This window comes from Felis catus, chromosome E1, assembly GCF_018350175.1.
Source record: "Felis catus isolate Fca126 chromosome E1, F.catus_Fca126_mat1.0, whole genome shotgun sequence".
NCBI classification, from domain to species: Eukaryota; Metazoa; Chordata; class Mammalia; order Carnivora; family Felidae; genus Felis; species Felis catus.
The window spans coordinates 17211968-17231300 of NC_058381.1; the positions used below are offsets into that span (position 1 = coordinate 17211968).

Genomic DNA, 19333 nt, shown 5'->3' on the forward strand with positions numbered 1-19333 from the left:
GACAGTGGCCACTTTCGAGATTGCAATACAAGTTGCTCAGTCAATAAGTTTTCTTTGTTAAATATGTAAGGACCTAACTAACCACCTGTTTGATACAGCTCCAGAGCACATGCATTAGGTTGATAGTAATATGATAGAAATTCCTCCACTCCTAACACGCCAGAATTTAGAGCTGAGGGGCTTTATCCTTTGTGTTGAAAGAGTTAATAAAGAACTGCTTCCTAGAATAATAGGCGTTATTAACCTGTGGACTGTTTCTTGTCTTGCAGCAGCACTTGTACCATGGGCTTAGTCCTGCCTCTCTGGAGTGACACCCTAATTCATTTGGATGGTGATGGGTAAGAGCTTTCCCTTTTTATTCTCCTACAGAAAGCCAAGGGATGGGTTCCATCTTAGTGCCCATTCATTCAGCTGAATGGGAGGCCCAGTGTGCCCAAGTGAACTGTCATGTCAGCAACTCAGTGAGTCCTTTTAAACTTCTGTTTTGTAAAGTGGAGTAAAAATACAACTTGCCAGGGCCTCTCACTTCTGTTCTTCTAGGCTGGCTATGGTAAGAATCCAAACAAAGAAAAACTAGTTTGTTGGCTCACTCTTTCATCTGAGCATGTGGGACTGTTGCAATGCTCTCCCAGAGGATGATATGTTCTGTTTCAAATAACCTCTTGCTGCCTCTGCCAGCTGTCAGCCTACAGTATAACCCCTTTCCTGTGCCAATTCCTTCCAGTGACCCTCCACCCCCACCTCCTGGTGTTTTTAGAATGTGTCCCCAAGAGACCAAGATGTTTGCTCCAGTTTATAAAACCCAGGTCAGGTTTGCTAAGAACCCACAAGACTTCCAAATAGAAATATACAGCAGAACAGTTTGTCTGTAGCTACAGCTGGGAAACTATATGTAATTTCCTAACTCCAGTGTGGGAGTCCATTCGTTTTGCTTGGTAGATAAAATCAGACAATTTGTTGAAGCTTTTCAGTCAAGCTTTTCAAGTCAAGTTAACTATACTCCAGTTAACTTCTACATGAACCTGGTGATTTCTTCTACCAAGCCAGCAGTTGTGAGCCTGGGAAATGACCTCAAAAACTCAAAACTGAAATAACCTACTCTCATTTGTGGATTTTTGTCTCATTTTTTTCCTTAGTGGGTTCAGTGTATCAACGGATAACAGAGTGCACATATTCAAACCTGTATCTGTACAGGCAATGTGGTAAGAGGACTTTTAATGTCTCTATGAAAGTTTTTAAATATAGTATTAGGGCAATATTTTGTGAGTAGTAGTATTTGAAATAGCACAGTTCTCTATGAAAATGCTATATGATCTGTTTGTGTGTTTAAGATTTTGTGTGATCTGTTCGTGTGGTCCTCATAGTTAAAGATGACCTAAGAGTTCAGTTTTCAAATTATCATAGTGGAAGGCCTTAAGCATTGGTAAACAAGTAAAATTCAGAGATGTTCTTAGACTCTGGAAGACACTTAATGGATTAGATTGCCAATTGGAGCAGAGTTTTACAGGGACACATTGACTTAAGTTAGTAACAGTCTAGAGCCAAATCTACAACATTGCAGTACTACAATGCATTAGTGTTGAATTTCTTAAGGTAATCAGGGATATTATTGATGGAGTTATAGGTAGATAAGTTTCCATTTAAATTGCTGGTGACTGTTTGCAAGACTGCATGATACAAATAAAGCCTACACATTATAGTTGTCAATAACCATCAGCTGGTGTACTGATGCTTTGGAGCTACTTAACTATGTGTCAGACAGTGTGCTTTATGTGGATTATATCTAGTCATCCTACCAACTCCCCAAAATAATATTAGTGGCTCCTTTTTATGGATGAGAAAACTGAGGTTTTGGAAAGGTTATATAACTGGCCTGAGAGTATCTCTTCTATTTAGACAGAATCGACTCTTACTTATTTTCGATTATGTAGAAAAATGATCTCATATAACTAGGGAATGGTGTGACTCTAAGATTTAGTCTGTCCCCGAGTTCAGGGATTTGAATTTTAGTTTCTCATTCAGCTGCCTGTTCTGTAGTAGAAGTCCCCCTGAGGAACAGAATGGACAGAATGAAAGCCAACAGGAAATAAAGGAGCCTGAAAAAAGATTCCAGAGAGCTCATTTGCCCCTGAATAACAGGATTGATAGACTCGAGGTGGATAAAACAGAGTCAAAGGAGCTTAAGAGTCACCATTTCATGCAGTAATTGAGGTAGAACAGAGTTATGTGTTTAAGCCAGATTTTTAGATTTAGGGCACATTTCACAGATAAATCTCTCACGGAAAACTTACCTTCTCTGACGAAGGCTCCTTTAAAGGCAATTGACCTATATCTGTTCCTAGGTCCCAAGTAAAACCAAACAGTGTAAGTCCCAAAAATGACAGTGTTTTTAGTTATATTTTGAAAAGGAGTACAAAGCAGTCTTAATTCATAAAACAGTGAAGATTCAAGTAATAACCTAGTTCAATCTGGGATGTTCTAAAGCAAATTGACTAGTCCTACTTCTGTTAGCTCATTGTAGAATAAAGTTTTCGGTGTACCACATGGGGAGTAGTGAACTGAAAGTCACAGGAAAAAAAAAAAAAAGGATGTATGGATCAAAGCAGCATTTAGACCAGGTGTTTCCTTCATAGAGAAGATGGTTACTGCAGCCTCCCAATCCCGTATGCAGCTAAAATAACTGAGGTGGCTAATAAGCCTTGAGTGTATTTTAGGGTACTTGCCCCAGACACTTGTGGCATATGCTTTTGAAGCACATGTTTCCTGGATAAAGAAAACATGTGTTGAATATCCTGTATATTGCACTCAGCTGGCCCTTACCTTCCAATCTATGTAATGACACTGAAATTCACTGAGAATTCTCAGAATCTGACAAACTTCTCTTGAGAATTTGGCTTACTTTGAGTAATAGAAAGCATTTTAAAAGATTCTGCAACTTTGTTTTTAGGGAAAAATTTGTTTTCCTGATAAAAATGGACTGAAATGTTTTTCCTTTATTAAACTGGCAACTATTTTCTTTTTTAACTTACATTATATGGGGTTGACAAGGACTTAAGGAACAGACATTGTCATTTACTATTGGTGGAAGAATAAACTGGAACAGCCTTTCTTAAGGATGATTTGCCAATATGCCTTACCATTTTGCATGCCCTTTTAACCTAGTAATTCTTCTTCTAAGAATTTATCCTAAGGTGATAACCATGGGCGTGTACAAAAATTTTAACCATAAGTGTTGTAATAATAGCAAAAAATGGAAAACAATTTAAATGTCTGAAAAGGAGGAATTAAATTATGGTGCCTCCATGTTACTAAATATAATGCAACCATTAAGAATAATCTGGTTGATGGGACACCTAGGTGGTTTAGTTGGTTGAGTGTCCGACTTCGGCTCAGGTCATGATCTCGCGGTTTGTGAGTTCAAGCCCCGTGTCGGGCTCTGTGCTGACAACTCAGAGCCTGGAGCCTGCTTCTGATTCTGTGTCTCCCTCTCTCTCTGCTCTTTCCCCACTCGCACTCTGTCTTTCAAAAAATAAATATTTTTGAAAATTAAAAAAGAATCTGGTTGAAGAATATTGACATAGACATTGGTAAGAAGGTACAAAGTAAAATCAAGTTAAAAGGTATATAGAATGTGATCATATCTTTATTATGGATCTATGCATAAACAAAAAAACCTGAAAAGATCTATACTAAAACCTTAACAGTGGTTATTTCTAGGTGGCCAGATTATAGGCTATTTCTGCCTTATACTTAAGATCCCTAAATTTTCTAAAGTTAACATGGATCACTTCTGTTTTGAGGCAAAATTTTAGAAGTAAGATGTAAATAGATTGCCTATAGAATTTTCTCATACTGCCCTCTTCCCACAGGAGACCAGCATGAGCTAACAGCTAATAAGACATTTCTTTTAGCAAATACTGTGCTCCAACCATAAACTAGACATTCTTTTAAGTACTTGAAATATGTCAGTAAACAAAATGTAGAAAGATCCCTGCTTTTATGTAACTGACTTCCTAGCATTTCTGGCTTTAGCTTTTCCCAAGTATATAACCAAAAAGGTACTTTTCAAATAAAAAAATAAAAGTTAAAAAAAAAAAAGGTACTTTTCAGTTTACCCTTGGGTTCCTAAGTTCAGAGTCAGAGATTTAATTAGTCTTAGTATAACCAGAGCTATTCTTAGAAAGTAGCTCAAGCATATGAATAAATGGTTTAAAGAGACTGGGAAACTTACGCAGCAAGAATGATAAATGTCATTATGGGAATACAAGCTGGTGCAGCCACTCTGGAAAACAGTATGGAGGTTCCTCAAAAGACTAAAAATAGAACTACCCTACGACCCAGGAATTGCACTACCAGGCATTTATCCAAGGGATACAGGTGTGCTGTTTCGAAGGGACACGTGCACCCCCATGTTTATAGCAGCAGCACCATCAACAATAGCCAAAGTATGGAAAGAGCCCAAATGTCCATCAATGGATGAATGGATAAAGAAGATGTGGGGTGTGTGTGTGTGTGTGTGTGTGTGTGTGTGTGTGTGTGTGTGTGTGTGTATGTGTGTATACACACACACACACACACAATAGAGTATTACTTGGCAATCAAAAAAGAATGAAATTGGGGCGCCTGGGTGGCGCAGTCGGTTAAGCGTCCGACTTCAGCCAGGTCACGATCTCGCGGTCCGTGAGTTCGAGCCCCGCGTCAGGCTCTGGGCTGATGGCTCGGAGCCTGGAGCCTGTTTCTGATTCTGTGTCTCCCTCTCTCTCTGCCCCTCCCCCGTTCATGCTCTGTCTCTCTCTGTCCCCCAAAAAATAAATAAACGTTGAAAAAAAATTAAAAAAAAAAAAAAAAGAATGAAATCTTGCCATTTGCAACTATGTGGATGGAACTGGAGGGTATTATGCTAAGTGAAATTAGTCAATCAGAGAAAGAAATATCATATGATTTCACTCATATGAGGACTTTAAGAGACAAAACAGATGAACATAAGGGAAACAAAAATAATATAAAAAACAGGGAGGGAGACAAAACAGAAGAGACTCATAAATATGGAGAACAAACTGAGGGTTACTGGAGGGGTTGTGGGAGGGGGCATGGGCTAAATGGGGAAGGGGCACTAAGGAATCTACTCCTGAAATCATTGTTGCACTATATACTAACTAATTTGGAGTAAATTTAAAACAAAAATTAAAATTTAAAAATAAAAAATAAAGGTTCTAACACCTTAAAAAAAAAAAAAAGAATGATAAATGTCATTAGATTAATCCTTCCTGGGCATGAAAAGACTCAAGGCTTAGGGACATCTAGCTCTGTGTTCTTTGTGGACCCTCTGAGAATCATAGGGAATATATGCTGTAAGATGATTCTGCACCAAAGGAAACCAATCTTTATATAGTTAATGTAGTAAATGGTTGAGATCTTTAGTTCTGTAGTGACATAGTACACCCATAGATAGCATGTTCCAACCACAGGGTCATGAGCTCCATAGGTACTTGTTTTTCACTGATGGGTTGTCAGTTCTCCTACCCCCATCTCTAACCCAACCTTAATAATGCATCATATCTTTCAGCAAGAAGTATCTAGCCGAATACATTGAATAGGTAATATAGTATAATCAGAATCAGAGAATCTTAAATTCCAGGGAACAGATTCTCCAGAGGCCAAATTCTATAGGATCTAAAAATTGAAAGAATTCTGGGTACACATGGATTATTGGCTTTTTGGTATCCCCACAGTTCTACAGTGTTTATTTCCCAATGTATCTTTCAGGTCTGCATTACAGAGTTTACACAAGGCTTGTGAGGTGGCCAGAATGCATAACTACTATCCAGGCAGTCTGTTTCTCACCTGGGTGAGTTATTACGAGAGCCATATCAACTCAGATCAGTCATCAGTCAATGAATGGAATGCTATGCAGGATGTGCAGTCCCACCGGCCCGACTCTCCAGCTCTCTTCACAGACATGTAAGTCAGTTTACTTAGGATCACGGAATTTTTCTGTACTGTGTCCAAAGTGTCGTAAGCAACATGTTCCTCCCTAATCTCTCCTCTTGGAGAATTAATCTTACCAGTGATATTAGTCATTGTCTACACTACACATCTGCCATACAAAGAACCCTATTCTTTCCGTCTGCAAAGGCTTTAGGAGTTTCACTCCTGGGCACACTGGAATCTCCATAGTAAAAAACTGCAATACCATAAAATCCCATTGAGATTCCACTAATTTGGAATTTGAATTTAAAGGGAGTTAGGCTGGGACGCCTGGGTGGCTTAGTCAGTTGAGCATCCAACTCTGTTCAGGTCATGATCTCACAGTCATGAGATCAAGTCCCATGTCAGGCTCCACACTCAGTGGATCGCTCAGAGTGGAGCCTGATTAAGGTTCTCTCTGTCTGCCTCTGCCTGGCTCCCACGTGCTTGCTCTCTCTCTAAAATAAATTTTTTTTTTTAAATAAAAAAATGTAAAGGGAGGTAGGCTGAAGTCTGCCTTTGCATTATCTGTGAAAGAAGCATTTGGTAAGCAAATTAATGACAGAGAAGCTTTTAAAGGGATGTTTCTAATGTTTCCAGTCAATTTAAAAGACTGCCTAGGTTGTTATGCTAATTTTAAACTGATTTCTGTTCACGTTTGTCAAAAAATAATTTATAATTCAAGTGTTGGAATCAGCCCCACCTTTGCCTTTTTGGGTCTTTGTCAGGGAGATTTTATTAAATTTCCCTGGTGTACTGTTGAGTTGGATAAAGGCCTGAGGTGGAGGTGATGTTTATTTCCTTTTTAGGTCTATGTGTTGAAACTTATGTGACTATTTTGGAAATTAAAAAAGGTGTTTATTTTGCTCTGAACTGATCTCAGCACTTCCAAGGTATTCTACAGCTAGGAAAAAAGAGTAGTCACTTACTGTCTGATCATATAAACCTTCACCTTCAGATTCCTGAAGTCCTATCAAAATAGTTCAGGGGGGTGGAGTTCTTTTGTTTTTTAAGAAAATGCTTAATTTAGATAATAATGTGAACTTATTTTTACTAGAAAAGGTAAAATATCCAAGAATTGTGTGGACAGATCAGTCAAAAAAGCGGTGGAAGCTCTTTTGCGTAGGGTGTTACTGATAATAGGACCTCCTTTTTCATTATCCCTAATCCTTTGACGATCCCACAGTAACTGAAAAAATAAGGATTAGTCTGGCTTTCAGAATCTTGGAAAATGTTACTGGTTTCATGCTTTATAGCTGGTTGATGGGTATCAAAGGGATGGATGGCTCATCTGACTCAAAAATGGACATTCTATTTTTTTAAGTTTATTTTGAGAGAGGTGGGGGGACGACAGAGAGAGAGAATCCCAAGCAGCCTCCGAGCTGTCAGCACAGAGCCCAACATAGGACGCGTACCCACGAACCACGAGATCATCACCTGAGCCGAAGTCAGACAGCCAACTGAGCCACCCAGGTGCCCCTCAAAACTGGACATTCTAAAGCAGACTTGCATGAGAGAGAGAAAACCCTTCTCATTTCTCATGATTTATTGGAGAAAATTTGGGTATTAGAGCAGAAAGAAAGAAAAGGAAAGGAAATTGGCCATTTTCCATCTATATATATCCCCAAGCAAAAAGAATAATGTAAAGTGTAGTCCCTGGCACATGGTAGAGGCTCATTAAATGTTAGTTCTTGGTATGTACAACGTAACCCCAATTTTAAGATATATTTATATATCTGCCTTAGAAAGAGACTGAAAGCCATAGGTCAGAGTATTGATGATTATCTCTGATGCAGGGATTTTTAGTGATTTTTATTTTTCTTTGCATTTTTATGTATTTTCCAAATTTTTCTCTAGTGAAATTGAGCAAGAAATTGTATCTGTATTGTCATGTTTTTTCCATTCCCTCCTCCCTAAATTGGCTAGAAAAGCCTAAAAAAGAATGCTGAGCATACAGGGAGAATGTGTGCCAAAATGGATTGAAGTGCTCTAGTGCAAATACAGTTTATATTTTGAAATCCAAGGAAGGGGAAGAAGGGAACATACGTGTGTAGTACCTCCAGTGTATATCAAATATTATGCCAGCCACTTCATACATGGTACCTCATTTAATCCTCAAGAATCTCATGAGGCAGATATTGTCCTCATTTTATAGAAAAGGAAACCTGCTGAGAACAGGGAAGGAATTTGTTCAAGGTTGTACCACTGGTAAGTAGCAGGGCTGGGATTAAAACCCAGGTGTATCTGCTCCCAAACCACTCTGATCCAAGTGTTGTGAAGGATTAGGAGAAAGATTACTAAACTAGGGAATCTAACTCATGCACATAGGTGGTAAAATTTGTTTTTATCAATATTTTTTAATAAAAGACTGAAATATATAAGTTCCTACCATTAGCTGTGTCTAGGAAAAATCGTGGGGAGCATGATTAAGAATTTTAATCCTGGTCAAGACAGGGATGCCTTGATGGATAGGGAAATGGCACCAGTATTATCTGTATTCTGCAGGGCTCATGAGAAACTAAGAGTCCAAGTGGTAGGGAGCCCCAAGGTTGTGAGGTCAGAGCATCCATCTTTGGAGATTACCGAAGCTATTTTTGCAGCCAGTGATAAGGCTTTAGGCAGCAAAGGCAGGCAGGATGCCTGAAGGCTTAGTCCATTTCCATCTCCAAATAAGGAGGTACAGAGCGGATACCTTCTTGAGTAGGTAAGAGGGAAAGATGAGATGGAAAGTGCTCTTTGTCAGCCTCACTCAAATTCTGCATAATATGAAATAGCGCTTTTAGAGAGAAGCATCCAGTTACATTGAACCAATGTCTTTCTAGTAATTGGAGAGTCAGCTTCCTAGTTTAATTTCCTTTAGTTCCTGGGGTAATTTTATTTTTGAGAGTCAGAAGATTAAGGGAAGTAACATAATCCTGCAGGTAGGGTGTTAGGCTGAGCTGAGAGTGCTGGTTCAACTGCCAGGGTGTGTGATCTGTGGTATGTCATTTAACCTTTCAACTGTGTTTGCTTCCTTCATCTGTAAAATGGGGATAATAATATCACAGAGATGTTATGAGAACCTTCATGAAAAGGAATGCATTTTGGATGGAAGTCCTCTGGGTAGTTAATTCTTGGAAACCCATTTTGGAAAGAATTTGCCTCATTGAATAAGGCAGAAATCATTCTTTTGTCTTTCCTGTTTTCTAGAACGACAGCAGTGAATGATCAGCATTAGGTGGCATTTTAACCTACAGAAGACCCAGTTCCATAGTGGGTCACAGCATTGTTCTCCCCAGCTTGGTATTCTAGCACAGCAGGCAGTAGCCAGGGGTACTTGATGGAGAAGTATGGCTGTGGTTCTGTGTTAAAGTAGTATACACAGCATAGCCTATTTGTCTTTACTCCTTCATAGATGATTATGAATATATTTAAGGGCTTTTACATGTACAGCCTCTCTATACATGTTTACATTCTATACATTGTGCAAAGAAAGTTTCCTCAATTACATTTTTTTTTACCATACCTTCAGAATATAAATTTTTGAGGGTAATAGAGGGAAGGTCTGCCAGTTGGGAAACGTAATCAAGTGGTCTGTTCATTAAGCTAGTCAAATGTCTGCCTAAGAAAAAAATCACCATTTCTCTCTTCTCAGACCAACTGAACGTGAGCGAACAGAAAGATTAATTAAAACCAAATTAAGGGAGATAATGATGCAGAAGGATTTGGAGAATATCACATCCAAAGAGGTAAGAAACCTTGAACTCCTGTTCCAAGGCTAGCAATGGAATAGCAGGTGTGGGGTTAGAAATAGTGAATGACTGGGGTGCCTGGGTGACTCAGTCAGTTAAGCGTCCAACTTCGGCTCAGGTCATGATCTCACGGCTCATGGGTTCAGGCCCCGCATTGGGCTCTGTGCTGACAGCTCAGAGCCTGGAGCCTGCTTCCAATTCTGTGTCTCCCTCTCACTCTGCCCCTCCCCTGCTCGCACTCTGCCCTCTCTCAAAAATAAAAAAAAAAAATTAAAAAAAAAAAGAAATAGTGGTTGGAAGTACAGAGGCACTTTCCAGAGAAGTAAAATATGTCCTCTTTGTTTCAGATACGAACTGAGTTGGAAATGCAAATGGTGTGTAACTTGCGAGAATTCAAGGAATTTATAGATAATGAAATGATAGTGATCCTTGGTCAGATGGATAGTCCTACACAGATATTTGAGCATGTATTCTTGGTAAGTCTCAGGCTGCTTTAAGTGATGTGCTGAATCTAGTCCATATTATATTTAAATAAAAATGTAACTTAAATTTAAAACACAGGTAATAAATACTCAAACTTCATTGCTTCCTAGTTTTTTGCTACATTTTACTGTTATCTGTGCTCTTAGATTATTTACATCTATTGTATGGTGGAAATGTTATCTACTAGTGTGCTTCTGCTCATCTCTTCCCAGTTCCTCATTCAGTGACATCAAGCTGGTGGATTAAAATTGACTGGTCAGGGGGTGCCTGGGTGGTTCAGTTAGTTAAGCGTCCAAGTCTTGATTTCTCAGTTCAGGTCATGATCTCCCAGTTGTGAGATTGAGCCACTCATCACCTCTGCACTGATAGCGCTGAGCCTGCTTTGGATTTTCTCTCTCCCTCTCTCTCTCTGTGCCTCCCCTGCTCATGTGCATGCTTTCCCTCTCTCTCTCTCAAAATAAATAAATCTTTTAAATGATGGGTGGGAGGGGCGCCTGGGTGGCTCGGTCGGTTAAGTGTACGACTTCAGCTCAGGTCATGATCTCACATGTTGAGTTCAAGCCCCATGCCGGGCTCTGTACTGACAGTTCAGAGCCTGGAGCCTGCTTCTGATTCTGTGTCTCCCTCTCTCTCTGTCCCTCTCCCACTCACACTCTGTCTCTTTCTCTCAAAAGTAAATACACACTAAAAAAAATTTTTTTTAAATGGGTGGAAAAATTTAGACCAAGGAAGTAGGCAAATGCTATAAATCATGCCCTTCTTCCACCCATCGATTGTTAAGTATCTCATCTGTTTTTCATGACAGTCAAAAGTCCAAAACCGGAGCCTGGGTGGCTCAGTCGGTTGAGCATCCAACTCTTGATTTTGGCTCAGGTCATGATCCTAGGGTCATGAGATGGAGCCTTAGGGTGGAGCCTGCTTGAAATTCTCTCTCTCTATATCCTTCTGCCCCTCTCCCCCACTTGCGCACTGTTTCTCTCTCTCTCTCTCTCTCTCTCTCTCTCTCTCTCTCTCTCTCTCTCTCTCAAAAAAAAAAAAAAATAGTCCATAATAGTTTTATACAATGTATCCAAATAGAATGATCCTTTGAGGTCATCACTCTTTCAAATCTGCCAAATTTGCCTAAGGTCTAATATATCTGAGGAGAGCAGGTGGGAACTACTTACAACTGAGATGCTATTGGACTTTTAAACATTTGGAACCTTATAGCCACATTTTGAGTTCGCCAAATACTTTTGTGATTGCTAAAATTTCAGTGACTTAAAATTGGTTTTCGTGGTTCCTGAACATTTAATGACCTGCGGTTAGCCCAAGGACACCTTTCTGACTGATGGATTGGGAAACCTTCTACAATCCTAAGACCCATTTTCCTCCCAAATGTTAAGAGTTTTAGTTTTCATCTATACATGTTAGTGGGAATGAGGTTAGAAGGGCCATTAAAATCAGTGGGGAACGTCAAAACTTTGTTTTGTTTCCACTTCCCACACACTTTGACCAAAAATGCTAATAACCAGAAATTAAATTGATTTGGTTTGAATTTCACTTCCTTTCTCCAGTAAGGACATTTGTGAAATGACTAGAAGCTGAGAAACAGGAGATAAGAGGAATAAATGCACAGCAGCTGGCTAAATTGGATCATCTCACCCTGAATATTCAAGAGTTTATGTCACCAAGCAGTCAGATTTTATGCCATTGAAGGCTTGTGCCCTGAATTAACTTTTTGACGCTCTGTGTGTGCTTGTAGAGTGATTCACAGTGGTGTATAGCTATGAAATTACTCATGAAAAGCTGTGAGCTGGAAAAGGAACTTTTTCCATTACTTTAACTTGACCAATGTGTGTTGCCATGTCTAAGTGTAGATCATGCTACAAAGCTGTCATTGACCTTTCCATTTGTAAAGCACTTGACTTTGTTGTCTTTTGTGTGTACCTCCACAAGGGTTCCCTGCTGTTGTATTATTGGAAAGAATTTTTGTGTTCTCTATAGAAAACTTATGAGTCACTCATTCAAATGGACCCTGCCCCTGACTGTGTCTATGTAACATGACTAATTTTTATGAAGGGCAAGTGCCTGTAGCCAAAAATAGCTCATGTTAGAAAGTGACCAGAGCTATAAACTTGGAAGTCACTTTTCCATTAGCTTATATTTTAATACCAAAAAGGATGTAGACATGATGACTATGAAATATAATTAATATCTGGCTATTCAACCTGTTTAACTTCAGGTATACTTCCCTGTGTCTCTGATGCCACTCACTCAAGAACTACCTTCTCCTTGGCTTATTTTAGGACAAATAGAGAAAATTTAATAGTACTCTTAGCAGAAAAAACAATCCAGTTCTTCCCAGATTAGAGTCCCTAGTCAAGTACAAATGCATTTCAGTATTTCTACCAGTATATTGATCCTGTTATTTCGTGATTATTGGCATATCCTTCTGTCTTGGGTGTTTTTACTTATTATAAAAATGATTCATGATCATTATAGAAAGCTTAGACTGCTTATTAGTGAGCTACACAAAATCCATTCTTTTCTATTTATTTTTTATTGAAGTATAGTTTAATTACCATACAATGTAATGTTTCAGGTGTACAACATTGTTGATTCGACAGTTTTATACATTACTCAGTGCTCACCACAATAACTGCAGTCACCATCTGTCACCATACATTATTACAATATTATTGACTGTATTTCCTATCCTGTACATTTTCATGTCTGTAATTTATGACTGGAAGTTTATAACTCTTGAACTATTTTTTTAAGCTTATTAATTTATTTTGAGAGAGAGAAAATGCAAGCAGGGGAGGGGCAGAGAGAGGGGGACAGAAGATCTGAAGCAGGCTCTGTGCTGACAGTAGAGAACCTATGGGGCTCGAACTCACAAACCATGAGATCCTGACCTGAGCCGAAGTCAGACGCTTAACCAGCTGAGCCACCCAGGTGCAGAAGTTTGTAACTCTTGATCCCCTTTATCTATTTCACCCATCCCCCCATCCAGCTTTCCTCTGGCAACCACCAGTTTGTTCTCTGTATTTGAGTTGGGTTTTATTTGTTTGCTTTTTATATTCCACATATAAGTGAAATCATATAATACTTGTCTTTCTCTGACTTATTTCACTTAGCATGATTATTGGCATATTCTTCTGTCTTGGATTTTTTATTCATTACAAAAATAATTCACGTTCATTGTAGAAAAGTTAGACAATTTCAGAAAGCTATAAATAACATAACATTTGCTCATCACCAAAAGAGGTAAGCACTGATATCTTTTGTTATATTAGTCTTTTTTTTATTTTTTTAATATGTATCTATAGATTTTTGAAAAAGGGAAAATCTACTCAGCTTCACATATAATTCCATTTTCTAGAAAATGGACATGTTTTCTCCATTCTGAATATTCTCTTATTTGGGAAAAACTTTCAACTGGAGAATTCTGAAATTTAACTCTTATGCACAAAATGGGTACATGAACACTTCTTCCCCAATGGCTTCCTCCCCTTGTTTGAACCACCATATCCTATATCCAAACCCCTCTCTCTTCTCCAGTGAGTCTGTGCTCTGCTGGCTTTTCCAGCAATTGACACGGAAAAAGGTCTTATCCAAGCTGCAAGTGGTGGTGTTAGTTTTCTGCAAAGTCATTTCATCTTGTGCTTAGCTGCCATGCCTGGAGTGCAAAGCAGATTGTGTGAAGGGAGGCAGCAGGATTTTTCCCCTCCCTTCAAAAGAATGCTCAGCTCTGCAGTGCACTGCACAGAGATGTTTATTTAGAAAGGTGTCCAGCTGGTATGGAGAAAAGTATAGAGCATAGTTTAAAGAAAACCTTCAGCAAGAAGAGAGGATTGATTGGTTGGAAGCCAGGGTATTTCCAGAAAAAGTTCTTCCACTTCTCTGAGCTGGAAGCCTTTGCCCAATCAAGTCTTAATATCAACAGCTCTCCTGGATGTTGTCCCATTGGCTGAGAAAAAGCTAAATGTGAACAGAGACCCTTTGCTGAAAGGCAGGCAGCTTTCTTAGTTGAACAAGGGAAACAGGAATATTGGACACAACCAATAATTTTGTTCATGAATAAAAAACTAGTCGATTTTTATTGCTGATTGTAATATTTTTCAATATTTGACATTACAGCTCCTTTTAAAATAATGTTTCATTTCCAAAGGAAAATTAAGCCTCAAATTGTAGTTACTTCTGTAGGTGCAGAGAAATGGAGGGTATATGAACAGAACTTAAAACAGATGGGCTATTTTAATCCTTCATGATTTTGTCCCTCACCTGAAGATGTATAGCATAAACTTTTCTCAGAAGGAAAAATTAATAGAGATGTTGTGCCTGGTTGTCTCAACAATTTGATTCACAATATTGAGGCTGTAGGTGTCGTATGATGAAGAAGATATGGATAGGATACCAATCCCTGGAGATGATATCAAGTTATACTGATCCTAGCAGAACCCCAATACAGTCTTCCTTTAGGTGCTATAAATGTGCTCTCTTCTATTTTGCTTGGAACATTTGGACCCTCACAAGGCTATTTCCTGAGGATGACATTTGAGAAGAAATTAATCACTTGGGGGCGCCTGGCTAGCTCAGTTGGTAGAGCGTGCAACTTGATCTCAGGTCATGCGTTCGAGTCCTACATTGGGCGTGAAGCCTCCTTAAAAAATATATATTTTTAGAAAGAAAGAAAGGAATTAATCACTTGGGTCTTTGGGAATGGCACAGTATAGGGGAACACGAGTGAAAGATGGAAATGAACTTAAGAATGTATTATAGTCCCAAGATTTCATCTTACACTTCAGTAAGATTAGAATATACTTTGCATAATTACATAGAACATAGTGGAAAAACCCCTTGGAATTGTGTCATTGTAAGCCTGAGAAGCATGGAGGAAAAAAATAGATGGAGTCTGTGGAGGGCCCCAGGTGGCTAATATGCATGGCATTTATATTGAGGACAGAAAAGTAATTACACCACATAGACTCCAGTTCTTTCTTTCAGGTTGAACCTGAAGCAACCCTAAGCACAACCCAAGTCACATTATGTGGACTTCACTGAGTCAGTCAGTAGCCAAAGGTTTTAATTTCTTTTGTTTCTGGATATGTGCCATTTCAGATTGTCAGATTGAATTTTCTCTGGACAGGTAGATGAAAACTATGGACTTTTCCCATCACGTAAGGGTTATTTCCATCTAGCTGGACAGAGTTCCACAGAGGATTTAGATTTCTAAATTAAGAAGTGAAGTGGTCACATTTCCCTGGCTACCGTTTAGCCACTCAACCCTTATGGCTTGCTTCTGTCTCCTTGAATCCTTCATAGTTCTTAACCTCTTTCTTTGGTGTGGGAGCTTATTTCCTAAGGTTGAGCACAGAGCCTTCAGAATCTCCCATATTTTTTTAAGGCAAGTCAGCTGAGCCCTGGTCTGTAGAAAATATCAGTTGTCCATTAGTCCATTTACCTAAATGCACCTTCACAGCCTCCTTGATCTGTCTCCCAGTTCAGCCAAATTAAATTACATATCACTTGTAATACAATGATAGTGCTTGCATAACACTTTACAGTTTCAGAGTGTTTCATTTATTTGTCTTATTTGATCATTCATTCAACAAATATTTGTTGACCCTCTCTTTTGTACCAGACAAGAGGCTAGATATTTGTGCAGTCTGATCTAATTCTACAAGGAGAGGGGCGCCTGGGTGGCTCAGTCGGTTAAGCGTCCAACTTCAGCTCAGGTCACGATCTCACGGTTCGTGAGTTCAAGTCCCGCGTCAGGCTCTGGGCTGATGGCCCAGAGCCTGGAGCCTGTTTCCGATTCTGTGTCTCCCTCTCTCTCTGCCCCTCCCCCGTTCATGCTCTGTCTCTCTCTCTGTCTCAAAAATAAATAAATGTTAAAAAAAATTTTTTTTTTAATTCTACAAGGAGGGAGTAATGAATCCTATCAGATAGATATTCATGGAAGGCCAATGAGATAAAGACACAAAAGTGACCCCTGGGTTAGACAATTAGAAGAGGTCTTAGTAACATTAGCAACAGTAGTGAGGGCAAAAGCCACAGTGCTGTGGGTTGAGACTTATGGGAAATGAGTAATCAAAGAAGGTATTAGATTATATTTCTATGAATGTTGGCAAGGGATTAGATTTCTATGAATCTTGGCAAGGGAAGGGAAAAAAGGACAGTGTCTAGAAAAGAATGCATGACGGAAAGAGAGTTTTTCCATTTTAATATGGGCGAAACGTTTTGGGTTTGTTTTGTTTTGACAAGGATGGGGGGAACAGGGACTTATAAACAATAGAAACTTCTCAAAGCTCTGTAAGCTAAAGTCTGAGATCAGGGCACCTGCATGGTCAGGCGACAGCCATCTTCTGGGTCATTGACTTCTCTGTGTGTTCTCACATGGCAGAAGGAATTAGGAAAAACTTTATAATTTGAGAATGTACCCATTAGGTATATAGGACTAGGGTGGGAGGAATGTTCCATTTTATGGATCAGGAAAGTGAAGACAGGTTAAGCAGTTTGCTCAGTGCCCCACAGTAGAATGGGGAGTCGAGATTTGAACCTGAGTCTTCTAATGCTAAGTTCCATTTAATACATAATTCGAAAATAGGTAAATTATTTTAAATGTTTGCCTTTTCAAAAGAGATGAACAGATAGTCCAAAGATAGAAAATGAGCCTGAAACATTGAAAAGTTGCTCACTTTTAAGAGAAATGCAAATTGAAATTACACTGAGGTAACATTTCACACCTGTCAGATTGGCAGAAATTCAGAAGCCTAACCACAGGTTTTGTCGGCAAGGCTCTGGGGAAAAAAAGGGGCACTCTCCCTACATTGCTGTGGGGATGCAGATTGTCTCAGCCTCTGTGGAGAGGAATTGAGCAATGCCCAACAAAACTGCTCATTGGCTCAACAGTCTCACTTCCACAGATATGAAACATCATTCACAGGAGACTAGGTGAATCAACTATTCTATGACTATCCAATGAAGTGCTATGCAGGTGTAAGAAAGAGTCAGGAGGGTCTCTGAACTGTGCTGTGGAGTGGTTCTGAGGCTATATTGTCAAGTGAAGCAAGCAAAGAACAAACATATGTATCGTATACTACTTTTACATAAGGAACAAGTGATAATAAGGGTGTATTTGCTTAGAACATAGGTAGAATAAACCAGAAACTAGTTACAGTGGTTTCTCTTGGGGAGATTGGAGTAGGAGTGAGGGTTCAAGTTTACCTTTTAATAAACTTTTGACTTGCAGTCTTATGAAAGTTTTGCATATTCAAAATCAAATGGAAAAGAATGGAAAAATCACACCCTAAAATTGAATACAAACAGAAGCAAATGAATCCAAATGTATATCAAATGGGTAACTTCACAGAAAGAAATTAATTCAAGTAACTTTCAGCATAATATTCTGACTTAACCTCTTCATGGGAAGAGGAAAAAAAACTGCAAAGAAAGAAAAAAATTTTTGAGAGAGCACGAGTCCGTGTGGGGCAGAGAGAGAGAGGGAGAAAGAGTCACAAGCAGGTTCCACACCGTCATTGCAGAGCCCAATGCAGGACTTGAACTCACGAACCATGAGGTCATGACCTAAGCTGAAGTCAGATGCTTACTCAACCAATTCACCCAGACACCCCAGAAAATTTGAACTTAATGGGTTTGTAATTGGTGTAATTGGTATTGGAAAAATAATGTTGAAACTATTTTGTAAATAGAGCAAATGAGTTGTTGGAAACCAAGGTTATCTCAGTGGAATAGGGAGCTATAAATGATGGCAAAGGGGCAAGAAAGAAAGGAAGTACCTTGTGGTGTTAAATTTGAACTGGAGGTACCAATGTAAATTCAATATTTTTTTAAAAAATATTTCCTAGATCTGTCCACTGGAAAGTTTAGAAGCAATGATCCATACTTCTAAACATATCTAATTAATGTCCAGATCTTGATTACAAAATAACATTCTTTGCTAAAACCAGGACTCCTTGGGGAAATGGCTAATTCCACTCACAGAGTGATTCTGGAACAACTCTTAAACTAGGAAGCAAGGAAGTAGTGGGGTCAAAGACTAGTGGGGTCAATATCAAAAGGAGCTTGCTTACTTGAAGAGATTCCCACTGGCCAATTCAGGACAATTTGAGTGTCAAAAAAAAATGGTAATGGATAAAAACATTCTAAGTGCAAAAAGAATTCAAGAGTTCAGAGTGTGGAAGGAATGATTAGGTGAACCTCTCCTTTACAGAAGAATGTAGGTAGGAATGCAGAAGGAATGATAAAATTAGAAAACCACCATTTTGTAAACCTCCAGTAAAGTAATTTGGGCAAGGTCAGCAGCTGATGCCAAAACTATAGAGTAAGAGATTATTGTGAAACAGGATATTCACATGACTTCAAAAATCACTAATACTGGGGCACCTGAGTGGCTCAGTTGGTGAGGCATCAGACTTCAGCTTAGGTCATGATCTCGCAGTTTGTGGGTTCAAGCCCCACGTCAGGCTCTGTGCTGACAGCTCAGAGCCTGGAGCCTGCTTCGGATTCTGTGTCTCCCTCTCTCTCTGCCCCTCCCTGACTCACGCTCACTCACTCGCTTGCTCACTCTCTCTCTCTCAAAAATAAACATTAAAAAAAAAAAAGATCATTAATACCTATAGATAACTAGTAATTGTAAAGGAACCTTTACAATAGTGGGGTGTGGCAGATACAAAGGAACCTAGCAAGAATTCAAACTCAGCATGACAAATAATGAGACAAACTGACATTGTGTGCCTCAAGATTTCATGCAGTAGGAAATACACAGCATCATCCTTGTAATATTCTTGCCAAGAATGTTTGACCTGAATCTAATCAGCAGGAAACAAATCAGACAAATCCAGATTGTGAAGAGTTCTCCAAGATTATAGACCTGTAGTCTACAAAAATGTCATCATGAAAAACAAAGTCCGGGTGGACTGTCCAAGGCCAGATTAAATGAGAAAGAGACATGGCAACTAAATCCAAAGTATAATTTTTTTAATGTTTTATTTATTTTTGAGAGAGACAAGTCTGAGCGGGGGAGGGGCAGAGAGAGCGGGAGACCCAGAATCTGAAGCAGGCTCCAGGCTCTGAGCTGTCAGCACAGACCCCAACACGGTGCTCAAACCAGGAGATCATGACCTGAGCCAAAGCCAGACACT

At 39.2% G+C, this 19333-nt stretch overlaps 1 protein-coding gene across 9 annotated transcripts in view; it reads left to right on the forward strand.

Moving 5' to 3' along the window:
* The window catches only part of SSH2 (slingshot protein phosphatase 2), a 249790-nt gene that overhangs the window by 202777 nt on the left and 27680 nt on the right, over positions 1-19333 (forward strand). For 5 of the 9 annotated variants that reach the window (XM_045044911.1, XM_023244448.2, XM_023244450.2 and 2 more), the window contains 5 exons: positions 270-338; positions 1137-1202; positions 5767-5961; positions 9602-9695; positions 10046-10174. In XM_045044911.1, coding sequence (XP_044900846.1) covers positions 270-338; positions 1137-1202; positions 5767-5961; positions 9602-9695; positions 10046-10174 — 553 coding nt within the window. Of the gene's footprint in view, positions 1-269; positions 339-1136; positions 1203-3037; positions 4375-5766; positions 5962-9601; positions 9696-10045; positions 10175-19333 lie in introns of those variants that run through there. The other 4 variants (XM_023244449.2, XM_045044910.1, XM_045044912.1 and 1 more) reach the window with 3 other exon arrangements.